At 36.2% G+C, this 26,479-nt stretch overlaps 1 protein-coding gene across 4 annotated transcripts; it reads right to left on the bottom strand.

The window, feature by feature from the left end:
* Nucleotides 1-11,942: 11,942 nt before the first annotated feature.
* On the bottom strand, nucleotides 11,943-25,798 carry LOC131150507 (protein IQ-DOMAIN 14-like). Of its 4 annotated transcripts, none has more exons than XM_058101258.1 (7): nucleotides 25,347-25,776; nucleotides 23,870-23,967; nucleotides 22,945-23,370; nucleotides 22,360-22,602; nucleotides 21,888-22,019; nucleotides 20,224-20,936; nucleotides 11,943-12,159 (listed from the first exon to the last, which is right to left on the bottom strand). In XM_058101258.1, exons 2-7 carry the CDS (start codon nucleotides 23,942-23,944, stop codon nucleotides 12,156-12,158), a joined length of 1,593 nt encoding a protein of 530 aa, XP_057957241.1. In that variant the 5' UTR covers nucleotides 23,945-23,967; nucleotides 25,347-25,776; the 3' UTR covers nucleotides 11,943-12,155. The 4 variants fall into 4 exon arrangements, with proteins under 4 accessions (XP_057957241.1, XP_057957242.1, XP_057957240.1 ...); XM_058101259.1 differs by lacking the exon at nucleotides 25,347-25,776 and adding an exon at nucleotides 24,745-25,010; XM_058101257.1 differs by lacking the exon at nucleotides 11,943-12,159 and having other exon boundaries at nucleotides 20,024-20,936; nucleotides 25,347-25,798.
* Nucleotides 25,799-26,479: the final 681 nt, after the last annotated feature.

Consider the following 26,479-nt stretch of genomic DNA (forward strand, 5'->3'; position numbering starts at 1 on the left):
GTCTTCTCACTCTCTTTCCTCAATTTCTCTCAAATTCTCGGTCAAATCGACGATTAAACACCACCATGAGGTCCCAATTTCGATTCTCGTCATTTTAATTAGAGCATATTTTTGATTTAGGGATCCTAAACACCTCTCTAAAATTAAGATGAGAAGTACAAATTATGTCTGTTGTTTAAAAAAAAATTAACCGATTAAATCCTAGTATTTAATTATTAAATTATAATATTTGATTATATTAGATTTTTAGAAATATTTATGAGATTAAATTAAACTGTAGAATTGAATAATATTAGATTTTTGGAAATATTCTTGGGATTAAATTAAACTGCAGAATTTGATTATATTAGATTTTTGAAAATATTCCTCAGTTTAATTTAAACTGCAAGATTTGATTATATTATATTTTTGAAAATATTTCTGGGATTAAGTTAAATTGTAGGGATTCGATTAAATATAATTTTTTTAGGAATATTTTGGAATAAAGTTAAATTGCAGGGATTTGATTAAATTAGATTTTTTGGGATATTTTGAAATTAAATTAAATTGTGGGAATTTGATCATATTGGTGTTTTTAATATGTTAGAAATTAAATTTATATATGAGAAGTTGATCAAACCCGCGTTTTAGAATTTAACCTGTTAATGGAAGTGTGTGAGCTTAGGAATATTAAGATAATTGTAATTTTGGAGGTTGAGCTGATTAAATTGAAAAAAAATGATTTTAGGGTTTTGAATTCCGAACGTCGTGGGCGTTGGTTTAGAGATCTTAGCAGGCATCCTCTTAGTAAGCAGGTAAGGGGAATAAATTAGAATAGATATTTTTGGAAAAATTAACTAGTTGACCTAATATATGTGAAAATTGAGAATATTGTATATAATTTTGGAAAATTATGATATGGAAATTTTCCCTATGATTATTGTATTATGATTATCAATCTAAAATTGTGTGGCATGAGGAATATGAAATAATAGTTTTATTCTGGTAATGTGATTGATACTGAAATATATGATTTGCTCTGAGAAATGATGTATAAGAAACACAAATATGATTTTCTATAGTAATGAAGTTATGAATTATACGGATATGTTTTTATACAGATATGATAATATGAGATATACTGATATGTTTTATACACAAATATGTTTTATATAGAAATGATGATATGAAAAATATAGATATGTTTTATACTGAAATGATGATGCGTAATATACACAAATGTGTTTATATACAAATGATGATATGTGATATACACAGTGATGTTTTATACAGAAATGATGAAATAAGATATACACAGACATGTAATGAGATATAAACAGATATGATGAAAATTATACAAATATGATGAGATAAACTGACATGATGAAATATGAATACAGAAATATGGAAATGAGAACCATGATGGACTAGAGATATATAGAGAGCACGGTATTGTTGCTAGTATATGTGTTAGTGCAACCACACGTCTTGTATAGAGTGTAGCGAGACAGTCGTTTGGGCTTGAGAAGAGTAGAGTTGCCCACTAGGGTCTGGATTAGGATTGGGTAGGCTAATCATACTACATACGCATTTAGTTTTGATCTAACCTGATAGGCCAGCAGCAGTTAGGTCCCGCCTATGAGCCACACAACCCGATCATGTAAGGTGAATACATGACGATGTGACATGAATATCCTCTGAATGGTTCCTCATTACAAACACAATAGTAGTATGTTATACTATGATGAACAACCATGAGTTACAGATGCGTTGTGCTATATGCTGGTGGATACTCATGGACAAGAATATAATTATGAGAAATGAAAGCTTATGAAACTGTGTTTATATATATGATTATGAGTACAAATCTATATGTTTTTCCTAGTTGATATAATTATTTGAATGAATGTATTATGATATATATATATATATATATATATATATATATGCATGTATATCAAAACTTATGTTGTTACACACTGTCAATAATTTATTTCGTCTTATTGAGAGGTGTCTCACCCAGAATTTAAACATTTCAGGAAATTAGAATAGGCAAGTGGAACGAGCTCCGAGATAGTGGAGATATAGTACCCTAGTATTCAGGATAAGTGTTTTAGAGTTGGGGATATGTTCTGTATAGCCCTAGAGTATTTTATGAATTTTTGGGGATACATATGTATATGTGTGGAGGTTATAGCACTCTGGTATTGTATATGAGACTCAGACACTTTATGTATTCCATTACATGGATAGTATATTTTGATGGACAGATTTCCCGGTACCCCACTTCGGGTCGGGTCATGTTAATATATGGTATCAGAGATGTTTGTTAGATGATTGATTATTACTATATATATATATATATATATATATATATATATATATATATATAAATGGTAGGAAAATCGGGGCATTACACTGCTAGAGGCTTTTCTCTGAAAACTTTTCGAGGAGTTCTAAATTTCGGCATTTTTGTTTTCACTTGGAACTCTTCCAATAAATTCTTATCTATAGAGGGCAGAGAACTTTTCACGCCTTCTATAATTTAAGAGCCAAAATCTCACAGATAATCAAACTGTATTTCCCGACTTATACTTATCTTTCATGTGAGCTTTACAACATCTGAGCCATAGTCTACAAGAAATTATAGTAGGTAACAAACTAATAATCGTCCCTTTTTGGGTTGATTTTTTGACACATCTGAACCATCTACTAATTTTCACTCTCCATAGTTTAGCATAAAAATTTAGAATTCCCAAGAGAAATGTTGCTCTCTTCCATACCATACAAAATTTAGAATTCCCAAAACTAATGATTTTGGATCCCAAGATACTAGTAAACCAAGTCATTACAAATAATGAATAATTTGTCCAAGTCATTAGTTATTTATATTAATGAATAATTTCATGTTTGATTTTAAAATTTTTAATAAGTAATAAAAATTTAAGTAAGATTATAGTTGACTCATATAATTAAACTTATTTAATTTACACTTGCTTAACAAATGATTTGAACATGAACAACACGTCATTATCTGTGTATGGCCCTACCCCATTTCGGTTCCTTAATATGTGCAGTTCGCATGATTTATTTTTGTCGTGCGTTAAAGATGCCTAAATCAGGAATGACTCAACCTCGGGTCTTTTGAAACTTGGTAATCATCTTAAAAGAACTAAAGTGGCTTTACGTGCGTGAAATAAAAATGTCTTTGGGAGAGTGGGAGAAAACCTTCAAGCTCTCGAGGAAATGATGGAATCTCTAGAAAATCAACTACAATTAGGTTTTTCTAAGGAGGTCGAAGCCGATTACTTGACTACTAAGTTGGAGATTCAGTTGTGGGAGAATAGGGAAGCATCTTGCCTATGATAAATTACAAAAAAAAAAAAATGGTTGATTGAGGGGGATCAAAATTCTAAAGTCTTCCATTCAATTATCAATCATATCTGGAATAAGGGCCATATAGATTGTATGGTTCTTAACGACGGGAGGATATTGGATGGTGCAGAAGGAATACATAATGAAACCACTGCTTTTTTTTTTTTTTTTTTTTCAGAATTTTCTCTCAGAGTCTTCAGTGGTTGAACCTTGTGATCTCTTCGAGTTAATTCAAAGGCAGATTTCAGATGCTAATAATAATTTTCTCTGCGCCGATCCGACGGAAGAAGAATTTAAAAGTGCGGTGTTCTCTATTCCCAAAGAAAGCAGTCCAGGACCAGATGTGTAATAACCCAAGAAAATCTGCAAGGCCTCGTCGACGAACACAGGGGTTTCGTCGACGAGAGTTCTTCAGGATCTCGTCGATGAAGACATGTTTCGTCGACAAAAAGATACCAAGAGAGGGTTTAAGGCAGACTGAAACTCGTTTACGAGGGTACAGGTTCTTCAGCGAACTTTCTACAAGACTCGTCGACGAGATGACATATCTCGTTGACGAATCCGGTTCTATAAAAAGTTGAAACTCGGGTTTATGGGTAGATTTTGGAGCAAGAAAACCCTCCTCTCTCTCTCTCTCTCTCTCTCTCTCTCTCTCTCTCTCTCTCTCTCTCTCACGACCCTCTCCCCTTCTGTCTTCGATCCTGTCTCCATTTCTTGCCATATCAAAGATCTGAGGCCACCACGACACTCCTGATGAAGTTCTCTACAAGTCTGCTGGAGCTAATCATTGGTGGAAGTGATTTGAATTTCATTCCAAACTCAAGGTAAGACATTTTATTCAGTATTTTCTTTCCCTATAGTTATAAGAAATGTTGTATACAGAAAAATACTGATATTTGGTTCTGGGGGATGTTGATGTCAAGGAGTTGATCTGGGAACTCTGCGTGTATAGAGCCAGAATATAGTAAAGGCTTTTCAGATTTAAAGTAAGGGAAATATGCTATGCTAGCGATTTTTAATATGTATATAGAATATTATGAATGTGTATTTACAAGCATGCAGATCAGATTATTTTTCCAGAGAATTATGAATATTATCTTTATAGCAAAATTACAGAAATTGAGCATGAGATTGTGTTTACTTATATGTGTAGCATGAGTTTATTACAATATAATGTGTAGATTATACAGTATTACAGATATTCAGATATTTCAGATTATTAGCAATGAATGAGACTTACAGTATTTCTTAAAATAACATGATTTCTAAACCATAACACTCAGACAGATTCATATTTTATAGATATTACAGACAAAGTATACAAATATTACAAATAGTACAGACAGAAATCATAGATGATACAGACAAATATTATATATATATATATATATATATCAATCAGATATCTCAGATATTACAACCCAGATTTATAGTGTTATGGTTGTTTTTGAAATCATGTTAAAAGCAACAAGATAATTATATATTTATATATGTATAGAGTATTACATGATATCAAAATCCTGTGGAAATTACAGATAGAGATATACACAGTAGAGCACGGTACCGTTACTAGTTACAGAATAGAGTGTAACCACATTACTCAGCTAGTATATGGATTCCATCTAACCGAGTTGGGAGAGATTGCAGTCTCCCCAGCGAGCTGGGTTGAGGTGGCTGGTTAGACGATGTTAGAGTTTGGAGATTGCGCGGAGAGATTGCAGTGGGATAGATTGGCTAATGTACAAATATGGATTGACTAACTTGGTAGGCCAACTAGAGTAAGTCCAGCCTATAAGCCGCACAACCCTATCATGAGGGGTTATATCATAACACACCGATCCCAGGGTATAGCAGAAGTTCCTATGTACAGATATATCACACAGGAGCAATTTATATTATTATATTAGCAGTATGTACAGATAGCAAACTCAAATACACAGTTGTACTTTAAAATTACATGATATATATTCTGTACAGTTTATCAGCTTTCTCATATTACAGTATCAATATTATTTTAGTATTTTAAATGTTTAACTTAGCCGTCACACATTAGTAATAGCATATTTTCACTTACTGAGCGTTGTCTCATCCTAATGACTCACTGTTTTTCAGGAGATCCAACTAGGCGAGCAGATCACGCTCGTGGGTAGAGGTTGACTAGAGCTGCCCTTACTGGAAGGGTATGTGTGTTTTGGTATCAGTGATTTGGGGATAGTTTCCAGATTTTGATGTTGTCATTGGGTATTTAGTATTGTAAAAATATATTTCAAATTATTATAGTTTTCTGATATTGTGTATAAGACAGTGTACAGTTTTTCAGTTGCCGCTGCTTAGATGCATATGATATACAGAATTATTCTCAACACTCCTTGGAGACTGAGTTCACCAGTAGTACTTTAGACAAATGACATTTATTATATTCAGATAGAAGGAAAAAAAAAAAAAAAAGCTAAATAAGTAGCAGGTTATTACAGTTTGGTATCAGAGCGTAGGTTGCTAGGTTTTGTAGACTTTAGAATGCAGTGGGAACAATACTAGAACATAGGAAAAGAATTTAAGGTTGTTTTAGAGACCTGAAGAATAATAGTATTTAAATAATAAAGAGGGAGAGAAATGGAAACATTAACAGAAGGAGGCAGCCGACTTCGTCGATGAACTCTTTGTGTTCGTCAACGACATTGCATTTTGGAGTTGATAATTTTAAGAAATTTCCCTAAGCCTCGTCGACGAACACATAGGTTTCGTCGACGAGGGCTCTTCAGGATCTCGTCGACGAGGTCCCGTTTTGTCAACGAGAAGATGCCGAGAGAGGATTTTTTGGAAGTCTAAAATTCGTCAATGAGGGTGCGGATTCGTCGACGAACTTTCTACAGGACTCGTCGACAAGGTGACGTGGCTCATCAACGAATCCCGCAGTATAAATAGCCCTAAACTGATTTTAATCGCATAAATTTGGCCACAGTCTCTCTCTCTCTCTCCTCTCCTCTACAGTTCCTTCCTCTTCTTTCTTCGATTTTGACTCCGACAGTCACCGAATCAACGATCTGAGGCCACCACGACGCTTTTGGGGAGTTCTCTGCAAGTCTGCTGGAGCGAATCGTCGGTGGGACGAAATTGGAATTCATCCCAAATCCAGGGTAAGGTCTTTTATTCAAAATTTGACTTTCCTGCAGTTGTAGGAAACGCTATAGACGTAAAAATAGTGATATTTTGTTCTGAGATATATGGTTTTCAGGGTATTGAGTGGAGAATCCTACGGGTGTAGGACCTGTCTCAGTAGGGGGATTTTAGCATAAATCAGGTAAGGGAAATATGCTATGCTAGGTAGTTCTAAAATGATTTCCAGTATGAAATATATATTTTTACCAAGATAGTATTCATAGTAGGACTTTATACAGTTTATTAATTATAAATATTATGCATTAAATTACTGTGTGGCTTGAGAATATAAATATAGTACAGAAGCATGTTTTATAGTATTTTCAGGATATGTTTTACAGAATATACAGCCAGTGGATATGTTTTATAGTAATTACAAAATATCATGATTAAAAAATTTTCAATACCATGATTATACAGTTTTCAGTACCATGACTTACAGATTACAGTTCAGTTCAGAAATACAGTTGACACGGTTACAGTTTATTTCAGTGTCACAGTTAATACAATTATTTCAGAATCATGGTAATTCAAATAGTTGTATATAGAAATATATTATATAGTATCAGACCCTATTGGACCATTACAGTTTACAGAGTACGGTACCGTAGTTACAGATATTTAGTTCAGAGTGCAACCACCTATTCAGATAATTCGTGGTAGTAGGTCGATCGTGTCCAGACGTGGACAAGTTTCCCATCAGATATGGGTTGAGGAGTGGCCGATATGACTGAGAGAGTATAGTGATTTACGCTGGTCAGCCAACTAGGGTAGATCCTGCCTACGGGCCGCACAACCCTGTCATGAGGGATTAAATCATGACACACAGTTATCCACAGGGAAGTTTTTAGTTATTATTATGTATATACAGATTTACAAAGACAGAAAATATACTTATTTATATTAGAAGTATTTAGAGTAGAAACCTAAAATAAAGATATGTTAAGCAACATGGAAATGGGGGTGGTTTCTATTACTTATATTGTCTTTACAGGTTCAATTATACATGATTATATAGCAACATATTTTCATAGTATTGTAACTCATTTGCCACACACTAGCAATAACATATTTCGTCTTACTGAGCGTTGACTCATCCCATTACTTTAACATTTTTTCAGGTGATCCAGGTAGGCGAGCAGACCAGGCTCGCAGATAGAGGGGCCTCAGTATTGCCTGGGCAGTAGAGTGAATATTTTTGGGAGTATTTTTGTATAATCCTAGCCAGATGAGGGTATTTTAGGAAAACAATCTTATATGTATATTTTGGGAAACATTTTAGTACTCTAGTATTGTATATTTTGAATATGGTTATATGAATTCAGCTTCTTGCTGCTTAGGTTGACAGTTTGGTATCAGAGCATTACAAATGTTATAGTATAAAAAAAAACTAGTTAAATAGCAGGTCGTTACAGTTGTGTTCTGTGGTCTAAATACAAAATTTTCGTGGTGGTTTCTGTGTTTTTCCTGGGGTGACGATTTTAGGAAAACCATTATAAACTATCGACGTGTCGTGTGTTTAGGTTGCAGGATTGGATTGTGAGGTAAGAAAAGGGGTGTTGTTTGAGTAGATTAGATCTGTACAGAAGATAGGATTTTGAAACAATGTTTTGTGTATTTTAGGATGGATCTCGGAAGCAGTGGTACAGATGCAGGAGGTGACAGACCAGGACCTTCCAGTATAGGAGGTGGAGATACAGAAACCGTTTTGCGCAGTGTCACTCAGCAGGTGATGGCTGAGATGGCTAGGAGCGGGAGAGAGCATGGCTGCATGATCGAGTAGTTTACGCAGATGAAGCCTCCCTCTTTTGCTGGAGGACCTAACTCGATTGTAGCCAAGAACTAGGTTCAGGATGTTGAGGAGATTCTAGCAGTATTGGCCTGTACAAACAAGCAAATAGTGGCATTTGCGTCATTTAAGTTGATGGGAGAGGCAAAGTGCTGGTGGAGATCAATGCCTTTGATTGAGGAGCAGAGGCCAGATCTAGTGCCAATATCATGGAGTCGGTTCAAGGAGCTATTCTTCAAGCAGTATTTCCCTACTATCGTTCGAAGTGCGAAGGTAGCAAAGTTCCTGCATTTGGCTCAAGGGTAGATAACCATGTCCTAGTATGCTACTTGATTTATTTAGTTACCTCGTTTTGCCCCACATCTAGCACCAGATGAAGAAAAGAAAGCAAGAAAGTTTGAAGAGGGTCTGAGACAGAATTTATTTGAGCAAGTCATTGGCTTCAGGGCTCAAACATTTGTGGAGGTGGTGGATAGAGCTGCTATTATTGAGAGTGATATGTAGAGAGGTGCTGCAGCTCAGAGTCAGAGAAAGAGGTTTACGTCTTAGGATCTTCAGGCGAACTCCAGCAGAGGGCCGTGGAGAGGGGATCGATATGGAGGCGGTCGGGGACGGATAACGAGCTGCGGTGGTCCTCAAGGTGGACAGGCTGTTCCTATCTGTCCTAAGTGTGGACGTAGACATTCGGGTAAGTGTCGGGTGGGTGAGGATGTTTGCTACAGATGCAGAAAACTCGAGCACTGATCGTGGTTGTGTCAGGGATTGCCAGCTCAGGCACTGGCTCCTAGACTGTACCGGGTGGTTATCAGGCACCCTGAGGAGGCCAGCAGAAAAATACTGTGTTGACTCTACAAGTCCAATCTGGTTTTGATAATGACAAATCACTTGGTATTTGATCTGGGCATTGAATTTGTGAACATGACCCATATTAGGCATGCATAGAAGGATAACGAGTCATGGAAATATTAGAGTAAAGCATACATATCTTGGCAAGATTCATGGAACTCAAAGAGTACGAGAATCAATATGCAAGCGGCAAAGTTTAAGAACATCTCAGGAATGGATACTTAGACCTCATGTATTTACATTTTCGTATGATTTAATTTGAGACTCAACAAATACCTTAGAATGAATTTAGGAATCATGCATTTCGTGAACATCATTAGGGGACATTCATGAACTTAGAATTAATGTCAAAACCCTAGAAAATGTTTTTATATAAGAGCCAAGAAAGAAAGCAAAACAGATTTTTGAACTGGAAAGTAAATATGCAAAAATTGGGGACTTTGGTTGACTGAACTTTAAGTTCGATTGATTGAAGAATTTCCTCAGACATTTGAAGATTTATGGGTGAAAAACAGAAACTAGCAGGGGCACCTCAGATGACTGAACATTGAGCTTGGTCGTCTGAACTCAACACTTCGGTCGTATGAACCTTGACCTCGGTCATATGACCTTGTGTCTAGGCTATTTTTTCGAAGGATAAAAGTGACTTTGGTTGTCTGGGTCCTTGAAACTCAGTCATCTGAACTTTCTGGAAAGATTAAAAATTTAATCTTTATTGTGTAAAAACGCAAGTTATCTTTTGATCCAACGGTTGAGATTAATTCTAAGGGTAAGACACTATAAATACTGAATATCTAAACCCTAGTACAAAAAGCTAAGACACACAAGAAAAAAAGAACACATTTTATTGAAAGAGAATAGAGAAACTTGAGCTGATTGATATACGATTGCCTGCACTTCATTCTTCTCATCGTCTTTGAGCAAATCAAATCAAAAAATCAGAAGGGAACTCACGTATACATTTTGTAATTCAACTTGGTATTGAGGTTTGGTGATTCAAGTTATTTTTTTTTAAGAGCATCTCATCTCATTATTTACTATTGAATATCTTTAGAGAATTTGATCTTAAGCATTCTTAACCATGTAAAGATTTTGTTTAACAAGTTCATTACTTGAAAAATTTTACTTTGTCATTGAGATATATATTTTTCAAAGAACCACTCATTTAGAAATCTATATTTAAAAGGCACTGAGTGATAGAGAATAAGTAAACGCTATATCTAGATAATCTCACTGCTTGGTAAAAGATTTATTTTTTCTTCATTGGTTAAAAAGATTTGATTCTTGTGTGTGGTTGTTAAAGGATCTATATTTTAGATATATTAACGCTTGATTAAATATCCTTGGTGTTTTATAAATATACATTTTATTGAGGGATACTTTTTTTTTTCTGAACAATAATATATTCAGTTTGTGAGTGTTGAACATCATTATATATATATATATATATACATACTTGCATATGACAAAGATTGTGTTGAGATTGAATATTTGAAAGGAACCTTTTTTATTGTAATTTATATAATCTTCAAGGCCTTTTTATAAGTTCACAAAAGATATTTGTGTATTTTAGCAAAGTGAACTAGAATCCTTAAATTTTCCAAAGTGCTTAAAATATATATATATATATATATATATATATATATATATATATTTATTTATATATTTGGGAGATTTGATAAAAAGAGTATTATATGTTGAAGCATAATCATTCATAAAATGATTGTATCGTTTTCATACATTCTCAGCTTCTAGTTATATCATATGTTAATGTATTAGGAATTTGAATTGTACTCACAAGCTTTTGTTTGAAAGCATTTTTGAGTATTTTTACAGATTCTATTGTATACACGGTTCGGTGTGTGAACTGGTGTTTGAGGAGAGAGTTGTATCTTTTGTAAGCAGCGGAGTAGGAGAGAGTTGTACCTCTTGTAAGCAGTGGATTGTAAGGGAAGCTCCGTCCCAATTTAAGGAGAAGAGATTTTGGTGAAATTCTTGAGTGGTTGCTCAAGGCGAGGACATAGAGCGAATTGGCTGAACCTCGTGAAAATCGTGTTTGTATTCTCTCTTCCCTTTACTCTTTACTTTTAGCACTACATTTAACTTGTTCGTATTACATGTGTAGGTTGAATAACATTGCACACAATTAATTGGGTAATAAGAACTCATTGGTAACTGTATACGTAGGGTTTGAGTGGTAAATAGATTCAAAAAATTTTAAAATACCCAATTCACCTCCCCTCTTGGGATTACACCTAACTCAACAATTGGTATCAGAGAGGGTTTACATAGGCTTAATAGTTTATTTTTAAAAAGATCACATGACACATATCGATGTAACTCTATTTGGTGAGGGACACTCATTCACTAGACAACCCATTTTCTGTGGTGTAAATTACACCTATTGGAAACGTAGGATGAGCATATATCTACTGAACGTAGATTGGAAGGTTTGGAAAATAGTGACTAAGAGAAATCACATTCCCATGAAAGTGATTGATAAGATTAATGTACCTAAAACTGAAGATGAATATACTGAAGAGGATTGGAAGTCAGTACAAATCAATGCCACTGCCATGAACTTACTTTTTTGTGCATTAAATGTCAATGAATTTAATAGGGTAATAACATGTAACTCAACTAAAGAAATTTGGAAAAAATTAGAAGTTACATATGAAGACACTAACGAAGTCAAGGATAGTAGGATATGCAACGACCTGCTTAAATAACTGATTTTTTTTTTTTTTAAACACTGTAACAATTAACATACTCTGATACCACAACATTAACCTAAGCAACAAGAAGCAGAATCATATAAACATAACCATAACCATTATATACAATACCAGAGTTCTGAAATGTTTTTCAAAATATACAAAAGAAACTGTATCCCGAAAATGCCCTCAACTAACTAGGGTATACAAAAATTCTTCACTGTACTCACTTTGCTAACAGGGCACTACAGACGCCCCTCTATTTGCGAGTCTGATCTGCTCGCCTACCTGGATCACCTGAAAAATGTTTCAACACTGGGATGAGCTAACGCTCAGTAAGAAGAAATATGCTATTACTAGTGCGTGGCAAATGAGCTACTATATATCATGAAATCTGTTTTCATATAAACATGAATAACTGAATGCCAAGTACAGTATAAATATTAAAATACACCACCCCTTTCCGTGTTGCTTAACATAGCAGTTTTATAAGTTATAAATCAAAGTACTTCTAGTGTGTATAAGTAGGGTCCCTATTTCTGTAAATCCGTACATAAATAATAGTAACTGAAACTGTTCCCTATGGCTATCTGTGTCATGATATGCCCCCTCATGATAAAATTGTGCAGCCCGTAAGCTGGATTTACCCTGGCTGGCCAACCAGGAATAAATCACTGAACTCCGTCAATGGACCTGCACACCTCAACCCATATCTGGATGGGGAGCCTAACCTCTTTAAGGGCCTAAGTGGTCGACCTTATCACGTATTATCTGAATAGGTGGTTGTACTCGTAAAGTAACATAATATCTATAGCAACGGTACCGTGCTCTATAGCTGCAAGTCGAACAGGGTCTGATATCATATAATATATTTCTATACATATCTATATGTTTTACCATGATTCTGAAGTAATCATAATAACCATGATATTGCATAACTGTACTGTAATTCACATGTCGTAATACTGAGAATTGAATAATCATAACACTGAAACTGCATAATCATAATACTGATATTCGTGTAATCATGGTACTGAGATCCGTATAATCATGGTACTAAAATCCATAAAATCATGGTACTGAATTTCACATAATCATAATACTTAAATGCGTAAAATCATGAAACTAAATTCGTAAAATATATCCCCGTACCATATACATATTCACAAGCCACACCATACTAAATACATAATTTTTATAATTAAATAAACTGTATCATATTTTAAGAAATATCTAGCATAGAATATTTTCCTTACCTTAACTTTAAAAAGCCCCTATAGAAAACTGGCCTAACCCCAGCAGGGCCTCCTACACAACACCCTGAAAATAATATTTGCCAGAACTAAACATCAGCATTTTTCTACTTACATCATTTCCTATAACTGTCAGGAAGTCAAAAATTGAATAAAAGTTCTAACCTTGAATTTGGGATGAAATCCAACTCTATTTTCCCGACGATCCGCTCTAGTAGACGTACAGAGAACTTCACCAGGAGTAGCGTGATAGCTTCGAATCATCAATCCGGTGATTGGTGGGGCCGAAATCGAAGAGAGGAGGGAGAGAGAGTCGTAGAGAGAAAGAGAGAGAGAGAGAGAGAGAGAGAGAGAGGCGCGGTTAAAATGACAAAATGTTTCGGTTTTCCTCCTTATATACTGTCAGATTCATCGACGAGACCCATCACTTCATCGACGAATCTTTCAGTAAATCCGTCGACGAAGCCCTGTATTCGTTGACTAAATTCTTTAAACCTTCGTTGACGAAATTCTGGGTTCGTGGACAAAGCCCTAGAAATTTTTTGAAATTTTTATTTCTCTCAAAATGCAGTGTCGTCGACGAAGTCTACGGCCTCCTTCTATTTTTGTATCTATTTTCTCTCACTTTTATTATTAAAATGCTATTATTCTTCGGATCACTACAGGATAGACATGCTCACTAGTGAATATGAAGCATTTAAAATGACCACTGATGAATCCATACAATCCATGTACACTAGATTCACACACATCATTAACTCTTTAAATGCTCTTGGAAAAACTTACCCTACTTATGAGTTAATGAGGAAAATGCTCAGGAGATTACCTCTAGTGTGGAAAGCGAAAGCTACAACAATAGCAGAAGAAAGAAATCTCAAAGAGATGTCGATGGACAAACTCATTGGATCACTCATCACCTATGAACTGACAATAAATGAGAGGAAAAATGAGTAAAACAAAGTAAAGAAAGTCACTGCACTTAAGGTATCATCAAGATGCTCAAGTGAAGGAAGTGATTCCGAAACGGATGATGACATGGCCTTACTAACAAAGAAGTTCGAGAAGTTCTTGAAGAAGAACAAAAATTCAATAGAAAATTCTAAAACTCTAAATCGGAAAGAGGAGAGTCTAGCATAAAGAAAAATAAGGAGGATCCACCAACATGCTACAACTGCCAAGAAGTTGGACAGATCAAGCCTGAGTGCCCCAAGCTCGTGAAAGCCTTAAAGAAAAAGAAGAAGGCGCTGAAAGTCGGTTGGGATACTAACAGCACTAGCGGTTCAGAATCTGAATCCAGTGACGATAAGATTGCCAATCTGTGTCTAATGGCACATGATGACCTTGAGGTACAATCATCATTTTCATCATCCTCGTATTATTCTAGTGAGTCTGAAAATGAAAATGACTTGATTTCATACGATAAACTGAAACAAGAATACCTATACTCTATTTAAATGCTTGAGAAAAAAACAAAGAAAATCTCTGAACTGAAAAGAAAAGTCAAAGAACTTTCATATTTGATTGAACGTCAAAATGAATCTCATGCATCTTTCATAAGAGATAAAGATTTGAAAATTGAGGAGTTAGAAAAGGATTTGAAAGATAAATCTGAAATTATTTGTAAATTTACTGAAGGACAAAACAATTTTGAAAAGCTCCTAGGATCTCAAAGAAATTCCCTAGAAAAGGAAGGGCTTAACTTTAATGGAAAGGAAAATCTAAAGAATAGACACCTTTACATGGGGTATTTTAGAATAGCATCAAAGTCATATGTTCCAACTAAGAATTATTATAGAAATACAATATGTTTTAAATGTAGAAGGTTGGGTCACATACAATTTGGTTGTCCTTTCAAAAATAAAGATGTAAAAATTAAGAAAGTATGAAAGGTCAAAGGTCAATCTAGCACTAACCCTCCTAGACCCAAGAAAATCTGGGTACCAAAACTAATTGTTTGATTGTGTCTTACAGATATACTTAAGATCAGCATCCTCAAAAGATAGATGGTATATGGATAGCAGATGCTCACGTCACATGACTGGAGATAAAGCGAAGTTCACTTCCATCACACCCAAGGATGAAGGGTTTGTTACTTTTGGAGATAATGCTAAGGGAAGGATCACAAGTGTAGGTAAAGTCAGTAATGATTCCTCACTCATTATAGATTATGTTTTATTAATTCAAGGTTTAAAACACAACTTATTAAGCATAAGCCAACTGTGTGATAAAGGTTACAAAGTGACTTTTGAACATGACAAGTGCATAGTTGAACACAAAACTGATAATAAGATATTGTTCATGGCTAAACGTCATGAAAATGTATATACCACAAGCTTAGATAACCTAACTTCATAGAGTGTGACATGCTTACCTGCTATGAACGAAGTTAGTTAGATTTGGCATAGGAGACTAGGACACGCTAATATGGATTTAATCTCAAAACTTGTTAAGAAAGAATTAGTTAAAGGGCTGCCTAAGACTAAATTTGTGAAAGATAAAATCTGTTATGCATGTCAATTGGGAAAACAAGCAAGAATAAGCTTTAAGGAGAAGAAAGAAATCTCCACCACTAGGCCACTCCAAATGCTACACTTAGACTTATTTAGTCCAAACCCAATTTAGAGTTTAGGAGGAAAATCATACGCGTTTGTCATAATTGATGACTTTTCAAGATTCACATGGGTATTATTCTTAGGACACAAAGATGAAGCATGTGAAAAATTCATAAACCTGTGTAAGAAAATCCAAAATGAAAAGGAATATACAATCACTAAAATTAGAAGTGATAGGCATAGAAAATTTAAAAATCAAGGCATGGAAGACTATTGTAATTCATTAGGAATTGCCCATAATTTTTCAGCACCTAGAACACCACAACAGAATGGTGTAGTTGAACGAAAGAATAAGTCCATACAAGAAATGGTCAAAACTATACTTAACGAACATAAACTACCTAAGTATTTTTGGGCTAAGGCAATGAATACCATCTACTATGTTCTAAATAGAGTATTAATCAGATCATCACTTAATAAGACTCCTTACGAATTATGGAATGACCATGGACCAATTATATCATATTTTCATGTCTTTGACTGTAAATGTTTTGTGCTTAGAGACAATAAACACTTAGGAAAGTTTGATGTGAAATCTGATGAAGGCATCTTCCTAAGGTATGCATTAGATAGTAAAGCCTATAGAGTATATAACAAACGAACATTGACGGTCATAGAATCTATTCATGTAGTGTTCAATGAGTCAAATCCCTTCTCCAAAAGAGCTGATGAAGATGAAACTGAGATAAACAAGGAACTTGAGAAACTATCCATTGAGAATGATTCAGAAAAGATAAATGAGCTTAAAGAACCATCCGTTGAAATTGATCAAACTGAAAATGAGGTTAATGAACCACCTAGAGAACGGAAATATATAAAGAATCATCCCATAGATCAAATAATAGGTGAACCATTACGTGGAGTAGCCACTCGATCCTCACTTAGGAATATGATTAGTCATTTCGCATTTCTATCTCAAGAAGAACTTAAGAATGTGAATGAAGCTATAGAGGATGAATCTTGGGTGTTGTCCATGCAAAAAGAATTAAATCAGTTTGAGAGAAATAAAGTATGGACACTAGTTCCCGGACCTGAGGATAAATCAATTATTGGAACCAAATGGATATATAAGAATAAGAAAGATGAACATAGAATAGTTGTGAGAAATAAGGTTAGATTAGTAGCTCAGGGATATAATTAAGAAGAAGGTATAGATTTTGAAGAAACATTTGCACCTGTAGCTAGAATGGAAGTCATTTGAATGCTTTTAGCATATGTAGCTTTTAAGGATTTCAAGCTATATCAAATGGAGGTCAAAAGCGCATTTTTAAATGGCTACATAAATGAAGAAGTGACGAGTGGGAGTTGCTTGATCGAAAAGCCCTCGGAGCCATCAGAATGACGTTGTCAAAACTGTGGCATTCAATATCAAGCATATAACATCCACCAAGTCTCTGATGGATGCGCTCTCTAATATGTACGAGCAGCAAACAAGGTACATCTCATGAAAAGACTATTTACGATGAACATGTCTGCAAATGAGAGTTTCAGCAGGCATCTGAATAACTTCAATGAGTTGTCTGATCAACTCGCCTTAGTCAAGATAACGTTTGATAATGAAATTCGGGCTCAACTGATTCTCAGTCAGTTGCCTGAAAATTGGAATGGTGTCGTCACTACCATTAGTAGCTCAGTAGGAAAATTGAAACTTGTATACGATGAGGTCATCAACATGATTTTGACAGAGGAAATAAGAATGCAGTCGAACCATAGCTCCAATTCGAGTTCAGCCTTGAACATGGAGAGTCGAGGCAGAGGAAACAGGCATGGACGATCAAACAACCGAGGCAGATCTAGGACAAACGGTCTAAATCCAGAAATCCCAGAGGTACTCAGGACACAGGTTCCCAAAGTACTAAAGTTATTGAGTGTTGGAACTGTGGAAAGACTAGTCATTACAATAACCAGTGCAGGAGTCAGAAGAAAGAATGCGAGACGAAGGCGAAGACAGAAGCAAATATTGCTTTCGAGAATGATGAGATGTTGATATGCTCTTTGGAGAGCAAGCAGGAGTCTTGGGTCTTAGACTCCAGAGCCTCATTTCATGCCACATGCTGCAGAGATTGCCTAGAGGAGTACACACTAGGTAATTTTGGTAAGATGTACCTTGACAACAATCAACCTTGCGACGTAATCGGCAAGGGAGTTGTGAAGATCAATATAAACGGGTCAGTATGGAAGCTGAAGGATGTCAGGTATATTCCATACCTGAGAAAGAATTTGATTTTAGTTGGTCAGCTGGCAAATAAGGGATACACGACGAAATTCATTGGCAATAAATGAAAAGTTTCAAAGGGTGTACTAACGATTGCGCAAGGTAAGAAAAACGGAACACTTTTTCTAACCTCTAATGTCTCTATGTCTATTTCAGTTGCAGCAAGAAATGACGACAGCAACATCTAGCACCAACGATTTGGTCACATGAGCGAGAAGGGACTCAAAGTGATGCACTCAAAGGAAAAATTGAGTGGTCTACAATCAATGCAGGTTGACATGTGTGAGGATTGTATAGTCAGGAAACAGAAGAGGGTTAGTTTCCAGATAAACACTCATGCCCCAAAGAAGAATGGACTAGAACCGGTCCACTCAGAATGTGTTGAGACACATCAATAGAATACCAAGAATCCTCAGGTGGATGAACCAATGAAGCAGATCGTCATACCACCATTTCCTAATCCAGCTCTGGAACTTAGGAGATCTACTCGGTCCCATATACCAGACAGAAGGTATGTTGATTACTTACTTTCTACAGATGGAGGGGAGCTAGAATGCTATGTTGAAGCATGTTAGGTGGCAGATACGAGCAAGTGGGAGCTTGCGATGAAGGATGAGATGAAGTCCCTCACCTCCAACAGAATGTGAAAGTTGCCCAAAGGCCTTCACAACAAGTGGATGTACAGAATCGAAGAGGAGCATGATGGTTCCATAAGGTACAAGCCTCAGTTGGTAGTCAAAAGCTTTGAGTAGAAAGACAGGATTGACTACACCGGGTACAAGCCTCGGTTGGTAGTCAAAGACTTCGAGTAGAAGGATGGGATTGACTACACTGACATTTTTACACCAATTGTGAAGATGACAGCCATCAGATTAGTCCGCAAGAATCGAACAGACAGGAAGATGGTGACTACAGAGAAGTTGAAGTTGTGTTCAACTTCAGTTGGTCTTCATGCCTAAAGACATATTTTGAGCACATCATTTATTCATGATACTAGTTGAGGAGGTGTCTCTGTCTCCAAGTGGGAGATTGTTAGAAATGGAGACAGAAGACAGCTAGGAGACAGCTGGAGACGCGTTGTTGAGTCAAAAAACGCGTGGTACTTTTATTCTCCATTAATCTCTCAGTTTTAACTTCTAATTTGTATTGATTTGTATTGATTATGATGTAAATTCCAAGACTATAAAAGGAGGGCTGTGGAAGATATAAGACATAGCACAGAGAGAGTGCAGAAGTGTGAGAAGCACAGAGAGAGCTGAGAGGAAGAAGGGAGGAAGAGAGAGAGAGAGAGAGAGAGAGAGAGAATTGTAATATTTTTCGACGAGATAGTGAATTTTTGGTGTGTGCTCCGTGGACGTAGGTCGTTATTGACCAAACCACGTTAAATATTTGGTGTCATTTTGATCTAAGTGCTCACAGGCTCCTAACATTGGTGAGATAAAAGAAAAACTTTAATGCAGCATTAGTAAGAGCGCCTTTCACTTTTTTTCCTAACAAAACCTCTTATCTCTCAAAATGAGAGATTCCAAAAGAATTAAACTATTAGTGAGAATTTAGGTTACTTGACTAGTAAGAGCTCGTTCATTTACATTATAAACAAGCCTAAGCTAGTATATTAAAGCTCGGTCTGAGCTCGCCTTAGACTTGAGCTCGGTTAAAAATTTAATGAACAAGTTTGGCTCAACTCGTCTCGTTTATAGCCCCATATATAAGAGTGAAATAATCCTCCAATTATAATTGGGCACTTGGAATTCAATTCGAGTGGAATACTAATGCTTGCTTTCCAATCGAGAGTTTTTTAAACCTTTATGAATACCCTGCTCTTCTTGAGAACAAGACATGCTTTTTCCCTCAACCCTAACTCTAGGTCTCGCTTAAGCATTGAAGGGGCCTTGTGGGGGGTGGGGGGTTCCCAAGTGCTCCACTTTTCCTTGATTGTGGGCCACTGTTGGTGGAATGTTGAGGCAGAGACAAGAATCCATTTTCACAACAGTTTCTAGCCATGAAGAAAATCTATTGCTACTAGTTTTTAAAATTACAATATCTGAGTTCCCACACAACCGCCATGAAACCAATCCAGATGGTGAAAAAATGCAATATATCTCCCAAAACCCAAATCTTCTTACAATCAGAGAATCATTTCCTATTGTGTACTTATTATTATACATCAGCATTTTGTAATTCCATACATATAACCATACACTCATTTTAAAGTAAACACCAAAAACAAAACAGAAGGTTAATGAAAAGAAAGAAACTAAGGGGGGGAAATCACACAAACCGGTTGAATGGCTTCCTGCCCAATCCAGCAGGCAAAGAAGTAGTGGAATCCACGCTAAGATTCCCAACAGACTGCGCAGACTGGTGCTTGTCTAACATCTTGTGAGAGGGAGAATCCTTGAACAATGACCCTTTGCTCCACTTAGAGGGAGTCAAAGGGAATGAGAGCCTTCTCTTCTGGTCATCACTTGGACTTGGCAATTTGTGACTAGGGTAAGCTCTCGCTTTGGCTCTAGCCGATGCAGTTGGAGACATGTAGTTTGGAACTGGAAATGGTGGGCAGCTCGTGAGGCTATCGTCGTCCTTCAATGGTGCATCAAAGTTAGAGTCTGCTGCACTTGTTCTTGGCTTTGAGAATCTCTGCAGACTTGGGCTTTGTATGTGTGGAATTCGGTTAAAGGGTGAGGGTGTCTGCGCCATTTTCATTCTAGTAGGTAGTGGTGATCTTGAGGACCTTGGCGTTGGTGACTCAAGATTGTCAAATCCAAAGCTTTGTTGCTTGTAGTTGCTGCTTGCATGAAGTCGTGGGCTTGGGCTTGGCTTGTGCTCCATGTTTGGCCTTGAAGGTGTCATCTGGATGTTCTTTGTCGGTTGAGTTTCAGGAGTATTTGCCGGAGGAAGCTGCCGTTCTAGCCAGTTCCACCACCAGGGAAAGCCTCCAGATCGGATGTCCATTAGACTGGTTTGTGCTGATTTAGGAGTGGCTTTCCATAGCTGAGAACAAATGATCAGGGAGAAATAGCAAGTGTTATGGCGTCCTGTGTAAATTTCAATACTCCATGGAGAAAAACTAGTATAAACTGGATCTCTAGGATTTATGACTTTCCAATCTCATTCCACTAGATCAGCATTTTTTTCATCAAGTGGGATCCAGTTGCACGCTTGCATCAGAATCCATGTGGATAAATCCTATGTGACCCAATTACACCCAATTGTTTTTTCCTCATACTTAAACAGAATAAAGCATCAGAGAACCAGCTGGGTAATCATAAATGGATCTGGTCTTGGGCCTCAACGGTTACTGCTCCTAATGCATGTGTTCCCATCTATGGAGTAGCAACTCCTTCTGAAACAAGCATGCTAAGTCTCTCTGATGGGTATTCTACTTTTCTGATTTACTTTGCCAAGAGAGAGACTTAGGACAGGCAGGAAGGGTGTTAGCTTTCTAACAAGCTTATGATTGTTTTTTATCACCAATATTTGGATTAACTGTACTTGGGCAGTCTTCAAAACTATATGAACGTTAAGCCTCAGAGCATACGAAATATTTCTAATGCTGAAATTTAAGCTAGAAAATAATGAAGGCAAAAAGGCCCTCAAAATGATGTATATGATTGAAACGGAAAATGAGCACAAAACTTTCTATGAAACAAAAGGGAAAGGTTTACAAAATTAAGAAAGTTGATTTGGGAAAATGAAGGACCCCTCCAGATTAAGTGCAGGCAAAATAAATCTGGAACTCTTAAGTGCAAAGACATTCCAGACTTCAAGCTCATTGCAAGCCAAGCTTTAACCCAACTTGAGCCTCAACATAATAGTTATCATGAACAGACTTGACCTAGTAAGCGCCAACTTGACCCAAAAGTTTGAGCCATTAGGTTTTTGGGCCCACCCATGCATAAGCCACTCATCCTCCACCTAAGATGTGCAAACAAAGTGAAATACCTGGTGTGAATATGCATAGGACATGGCTCTTTCTCTCTTCATGACTGCTTCCACCTTTTTCTGCAATCTGGCCTCAATTTCCTCCTTTGTTAGCAAGCTATCGTCCCATTCTTCCTGGTTACCTGCCTCAGACTAATACAATACTCCGATGCATCAATGGTCTTGGCTTAATTAAAAGACTAAAAGAAAAGAGTGAGAGTAACACAATTACAAGTCCAACCACAGAGGTGCACATTCTTAATGCAACTATATAGCCATTGATATCAATTTGGTGTAAATCCCGAAAGCCAATTTATGGGGGGTGGATCTGAGTAGAATACCAAAATGGGATTTAAAATTCTGTTGAGCTTATATGGCTATCAGGATCAAATTTTCTATCAAAAAAAATACCATGGCCAATACCACTTGGTGGGGGTGGCCAAAGCTGAGGATGTTTACTTAAACAGAAGGCACAAACAATAGGAACACTTACTGTCTGACTCAAGGTCCATTTGCTCAAGCTACTCTCCACTTCCTTATCGTTCTTGCCTAGAGCATGGTGTTGAAGGGCCTGGTTCTCTAACATCTGTATCCTCCGTGACCGAATCTGAGATTGAACCCGCACTAATAGTTGCATGTATTTCATGGCATTCATCGTCTGGCGCTTCACATTATTTCCTCTGACCACTTCTTGGAGCCTCACAAGGCCCCTAAGAGCCCTAAAGCTCCTCCTAGCCTTTACAAAGGAAACATGTTATGTCAATCGAATAGGATTGTGATGTGGGAATATTTGTGCATATCTGGCCAACCCCAAAAACTGTCCAGGTGCATTTTGAAATCAGCCCATATGAAAGTATAAAAGACTCTGGTCATGAATGCTGCTACATTTCAATACATTCTCAGGCAGAAATTGAATCAAAATTTTCCATTTAAATATAAATATAGTGCTAAATTTATGGTTCCATATGGAACCTCATGTCCATGCCTGTACTTTTAGGCTTAGTGAGCTCAATCAAGGAATTATTTTCCATGATTGATTCAGGATTTAATTAAGAAACGAGGTGAAGTAGAAGCCTACCGCATAACCTCTATAGGCTGCTTGGATTCTGATAGCTGCAACATGGTGATTCCAAAGAGTTGGGGACGGTCTATAGCTAATCTCCTTATGGTGATGAACCCCCCTAGGTGAAGTAACCTTAGGAGAGGCAATCCTAGGAGAGGCAGCCCTTGGAGAGGCAGCTCTTGGAGAGGCAGCCCTTGGAGAGGCAGCCCTCGGAGGCAAAGAAGGTTGTGCTAGCAGCTGCACAGAAGGTGGCGTTTTTGGTCGCTGCTCCGAAGGTGTGGGAGGCTTTATGATATTTTTCTGCTGCTCTCTTTCTGCATCCCCCAGAATTTTTTCAATACTGCTTGGCTCTCTGAACCGGGGAATGAATGAAGTGGCATCTCCACTCCTTAGTTTTCCTAGCCCCTTCTTTTTTTCTTTTCTGCTTTTCTTCTCTGCTCCCTGCAATAATAAATGTTAACTAAGAGAAGGCAGGATATTGCCTGTTTCACATTTAGGAAGTGCTTTTCAAAATGAACGGTTTGGGGTGATCACCCTCTCAGATGATGTTGGAAACCAAAATTATGTTCTGATCTTTTTTCCTCACTCAAAACACAAGTAGTTCCAAACTCCTAACAGAACACTGCCCAAGTTTCAATTGTGCGCAAATTGTCCACTGAATTTGCATTTTTAATTTGAGACAAAGAGAGCATATGAAATCTAAAAGTTGAATCTCTAAGAGAAAGTAAGAAGAATGGACTGAAATACTTTTGGGTCTGTCTGAAGATAAAATTCCAAATTTGAAAAAGTATCGCCTCAGTTAAGACATCCTAGCACTAGAATATCAATCTCCCCTAAGGTTCTTAAAATAGAAATGCAATTAGATATCATCTAAAAGCCATTAGCAATATTTTTTCTTGCAGCTGCTTCTAACTATACCTCAATTAAGAAATCGACTTACATTGACTAGCTTCTCTTTGGAGCTGGGTATAAAGACCCTCTTGATTGCGGAAAACCAACTACCTTTCTTTCCCATATATCTCGCATTACTGTTTCCCACTACAAAGAAAAAGAAAACAAAACAAATAAATTATATGTGCTAACTAAGAAATTACATGACACCAATGAAAGGAAAATAACTTCACCCTGCTTATGAAGCATGGAATTCGGGCCTTAGATTTGGATTTTTGGCAATTTAGGCAAAACATGCTATAAAATTCATTGATATTTTTTTTTTAAATCCACACAAACCCAATCCCAAGCCTGAAATTCATGCTCCCAAACACTTTCTCAGTATATAAAACATGTTGAACACAAGAATTTCTACAGTTTGGGCTGTCAAATATGATAAGCACCAAGCTTAGATCACCAAAGGAAGATCAAATATAGTGCGCACAAGCATATCATTCATAAATTTACTAAATTCTTTCTAAATTTCTCATTTTAATTAGTTTAAGGTTATCAAACAGAAGCCAAAAAAAGACATAGAAAACAATATCAAACCCACAAACAATCACAGAATAAGAAAAAAATAAACAATGTTATGTTTTAACATAATATAATTGGAATATAGCAGGACCAAATAATCCAACCTAGGATCAAAATCCTGCTTGTGTACCTGGTAAGAGTAACAATTTGAAGCATGAAAGAAATAATTAAAAATAAAAAAGAATCCCAAACAAATATAAAACAGAAAAACAAAATCAAAAGTAAACATGTCTGGTTAAATACCCCTGCAAAAGAAAAAAAAAAAGAAGTAAAAAAAAAACTTGTTGAGTTCAATACCCATGAAAGAGAAACAAGATCCATGGCACAAAGAAGAGGAAGATGATTTACCTTCTTTGTCTAGCCATAGAGGATAAAAGTTTAACCAGAGGAAGAAAAACAGAGATATCACAAACCACCCAGTTCATTGCGAGAGAGAGAGAGAGAGAGAGAGAGAGAGAGAGGTTCAGATTTCAGAAAAAGGAAACCCTTCCACGGAAAATTTATTATAGCAGTTCATAGTCATTAATTCTGCAAGACAACAACACCTAATAATAAACTAAACCAAAAGTGAGCTAAAGGAAAAGGAATTCATCAGAAGAATTGCACACCCAACAAGAACACGACATCACACCCCCTTCAACACAAAAGCCCACCTTTTACAAAAATATACAGTGATTTGTCTCAAAACACCACAATTAACAAATACCCAGAAGATTTTTCCTTCAAAAAACAAATACCCAAAAGAGTATATGTACTGATGAACATATATAAGAATTCTCAGAGAGAGAGAGAGAGAGAGTTAGCCATACAAATTTACAGTGATGAGTCTCAAAACAACACAATTAACAAATACCCAGAATATTTTTCCTTCAAAAAACAAATACCCAAAAGAGTATATGCACTGATGAACGTAAATGAGAATTCTAAGAGAGAGAAATTGTTAATAGTACCTCACGAAAATTTCTAAAGCATTTCCAGAAAGCTGCTACAAGCAAAAGGACAGGAAGCAGAGGAGAGATGAGGTAGCTGTTCTTTCTTTGTCTCTCTCACTCTCTCTCTAGCCCACCTCCCCCTTCCAATACCATATGCTTGAAACCTCCTTCATTTGTTTAGAAAATTTTGGTTTGTTTATGTTTTTCTTTTAATTACTTTTCTCCCTTTACAACTTTGAATCTGGTTCTTCTCTGCAGCTCCCCCAGCTCGCCTCCCTTCCAGCCAGAATTTAATTTACTTTTTCCTTCCTTTGGGTTCTTTCACCTTTTGTGGGATTTATAATTTTCTTTTGGTTGAATGATGGAGAGAGAGAGAGAGAGAGAGAGAGAGAGACGTTGGCCTCTTTCACACTCAAAATCTCCACCTTCAACCAAACTTTACTTCAATGGGAAGACTATTTTCTTTGCACTTATTAAACGGTTTGGTTGGTCAGTATTCATAATACATTATACATTATGTATTACAATCATCATCATTAATCATATCATTAATGTTAATGTTAATGTTAATGTTAATATTAATATTATTAGTATTAATTACGTTAGATTAGTACGATGGTGAGATATAAATTTTTATATTATATATTTTTGGTTTGGTAAATTTGATTCATGCATCTTGTGTAGGCGCGTGCCTCCACGCTCCACAAGATAGGGTGGTGTTTGGCAGAAAATTATCTTGTGGCGTTGCTCATTGACATTCTCATTGTGACTTTAGACCCTGTTTGGTAGAGAAAAAGTTAGGAGAGTGAAAGAAAACAAAATAGGGTTTTACGGGTAGTTAATTCTTTTTCTTTCTCATGTTTATCTTTACTTTTCTCCCCATTATGCTCAACAAAATGGAGACAACAAAAAAAAGTTGTTTCCCTCCTAAATAATTTTTTTTGCCCTTTTTCTACGGCCAAACAGAACGTTAATAATTTTTATGAAATTAATGTTGGGAAAAAAGTATTGAACCACAAAAAAATAAAATAAAATAAATAAATAAAAATAAAATATTAAATATGGATTGTTTAGTAGTGGAATATAATTTTTATTTTCACTTTGGCTTTTTATAAAACTAAAGAAGACTAATTTTTCATTTTTACAATATT

The sequence above is a fragment of the Malania oleifera genome, chromosome 3 (assembly GCF_029873635.1).
Source record: "Malania oleifera isolate guangnan ecotype guangnan chromosome 3, ASM2987363v1, whole genome shotgun sequence".
Lineage (NCBI taxonomy): Eukaryota > Viridiplantae > Streptophyta > Magnoliopsida > Santalales > Ximeniaceae > Malania > Malania oleifera.

Bases quoted from the DNA above. Each gene is read 5' to 3' on its own strand.
- LOC131150507 (XM_058101257.1), bottom strand. From the start codon at position 23,944: ATGGGAAAGAAAGGTAGTTGGTTTTCCGCAATCAAGAGGGTCTTTATA. The intron at 22,020-22,359 runs GTAAGTGTTCCT...GTATTGTATTAG, and splicing joins AATGGACCTTGAGTCAGACA to TCTGAGGCAGGTAACCAGGA. The intron at 20,937-21,887 runs GTATTTCACTTT...ATTTGTTCTCAG, and splicing joins CCTATGCATATTCACACCAG to CTATGGAAAGCCACTCCTAA.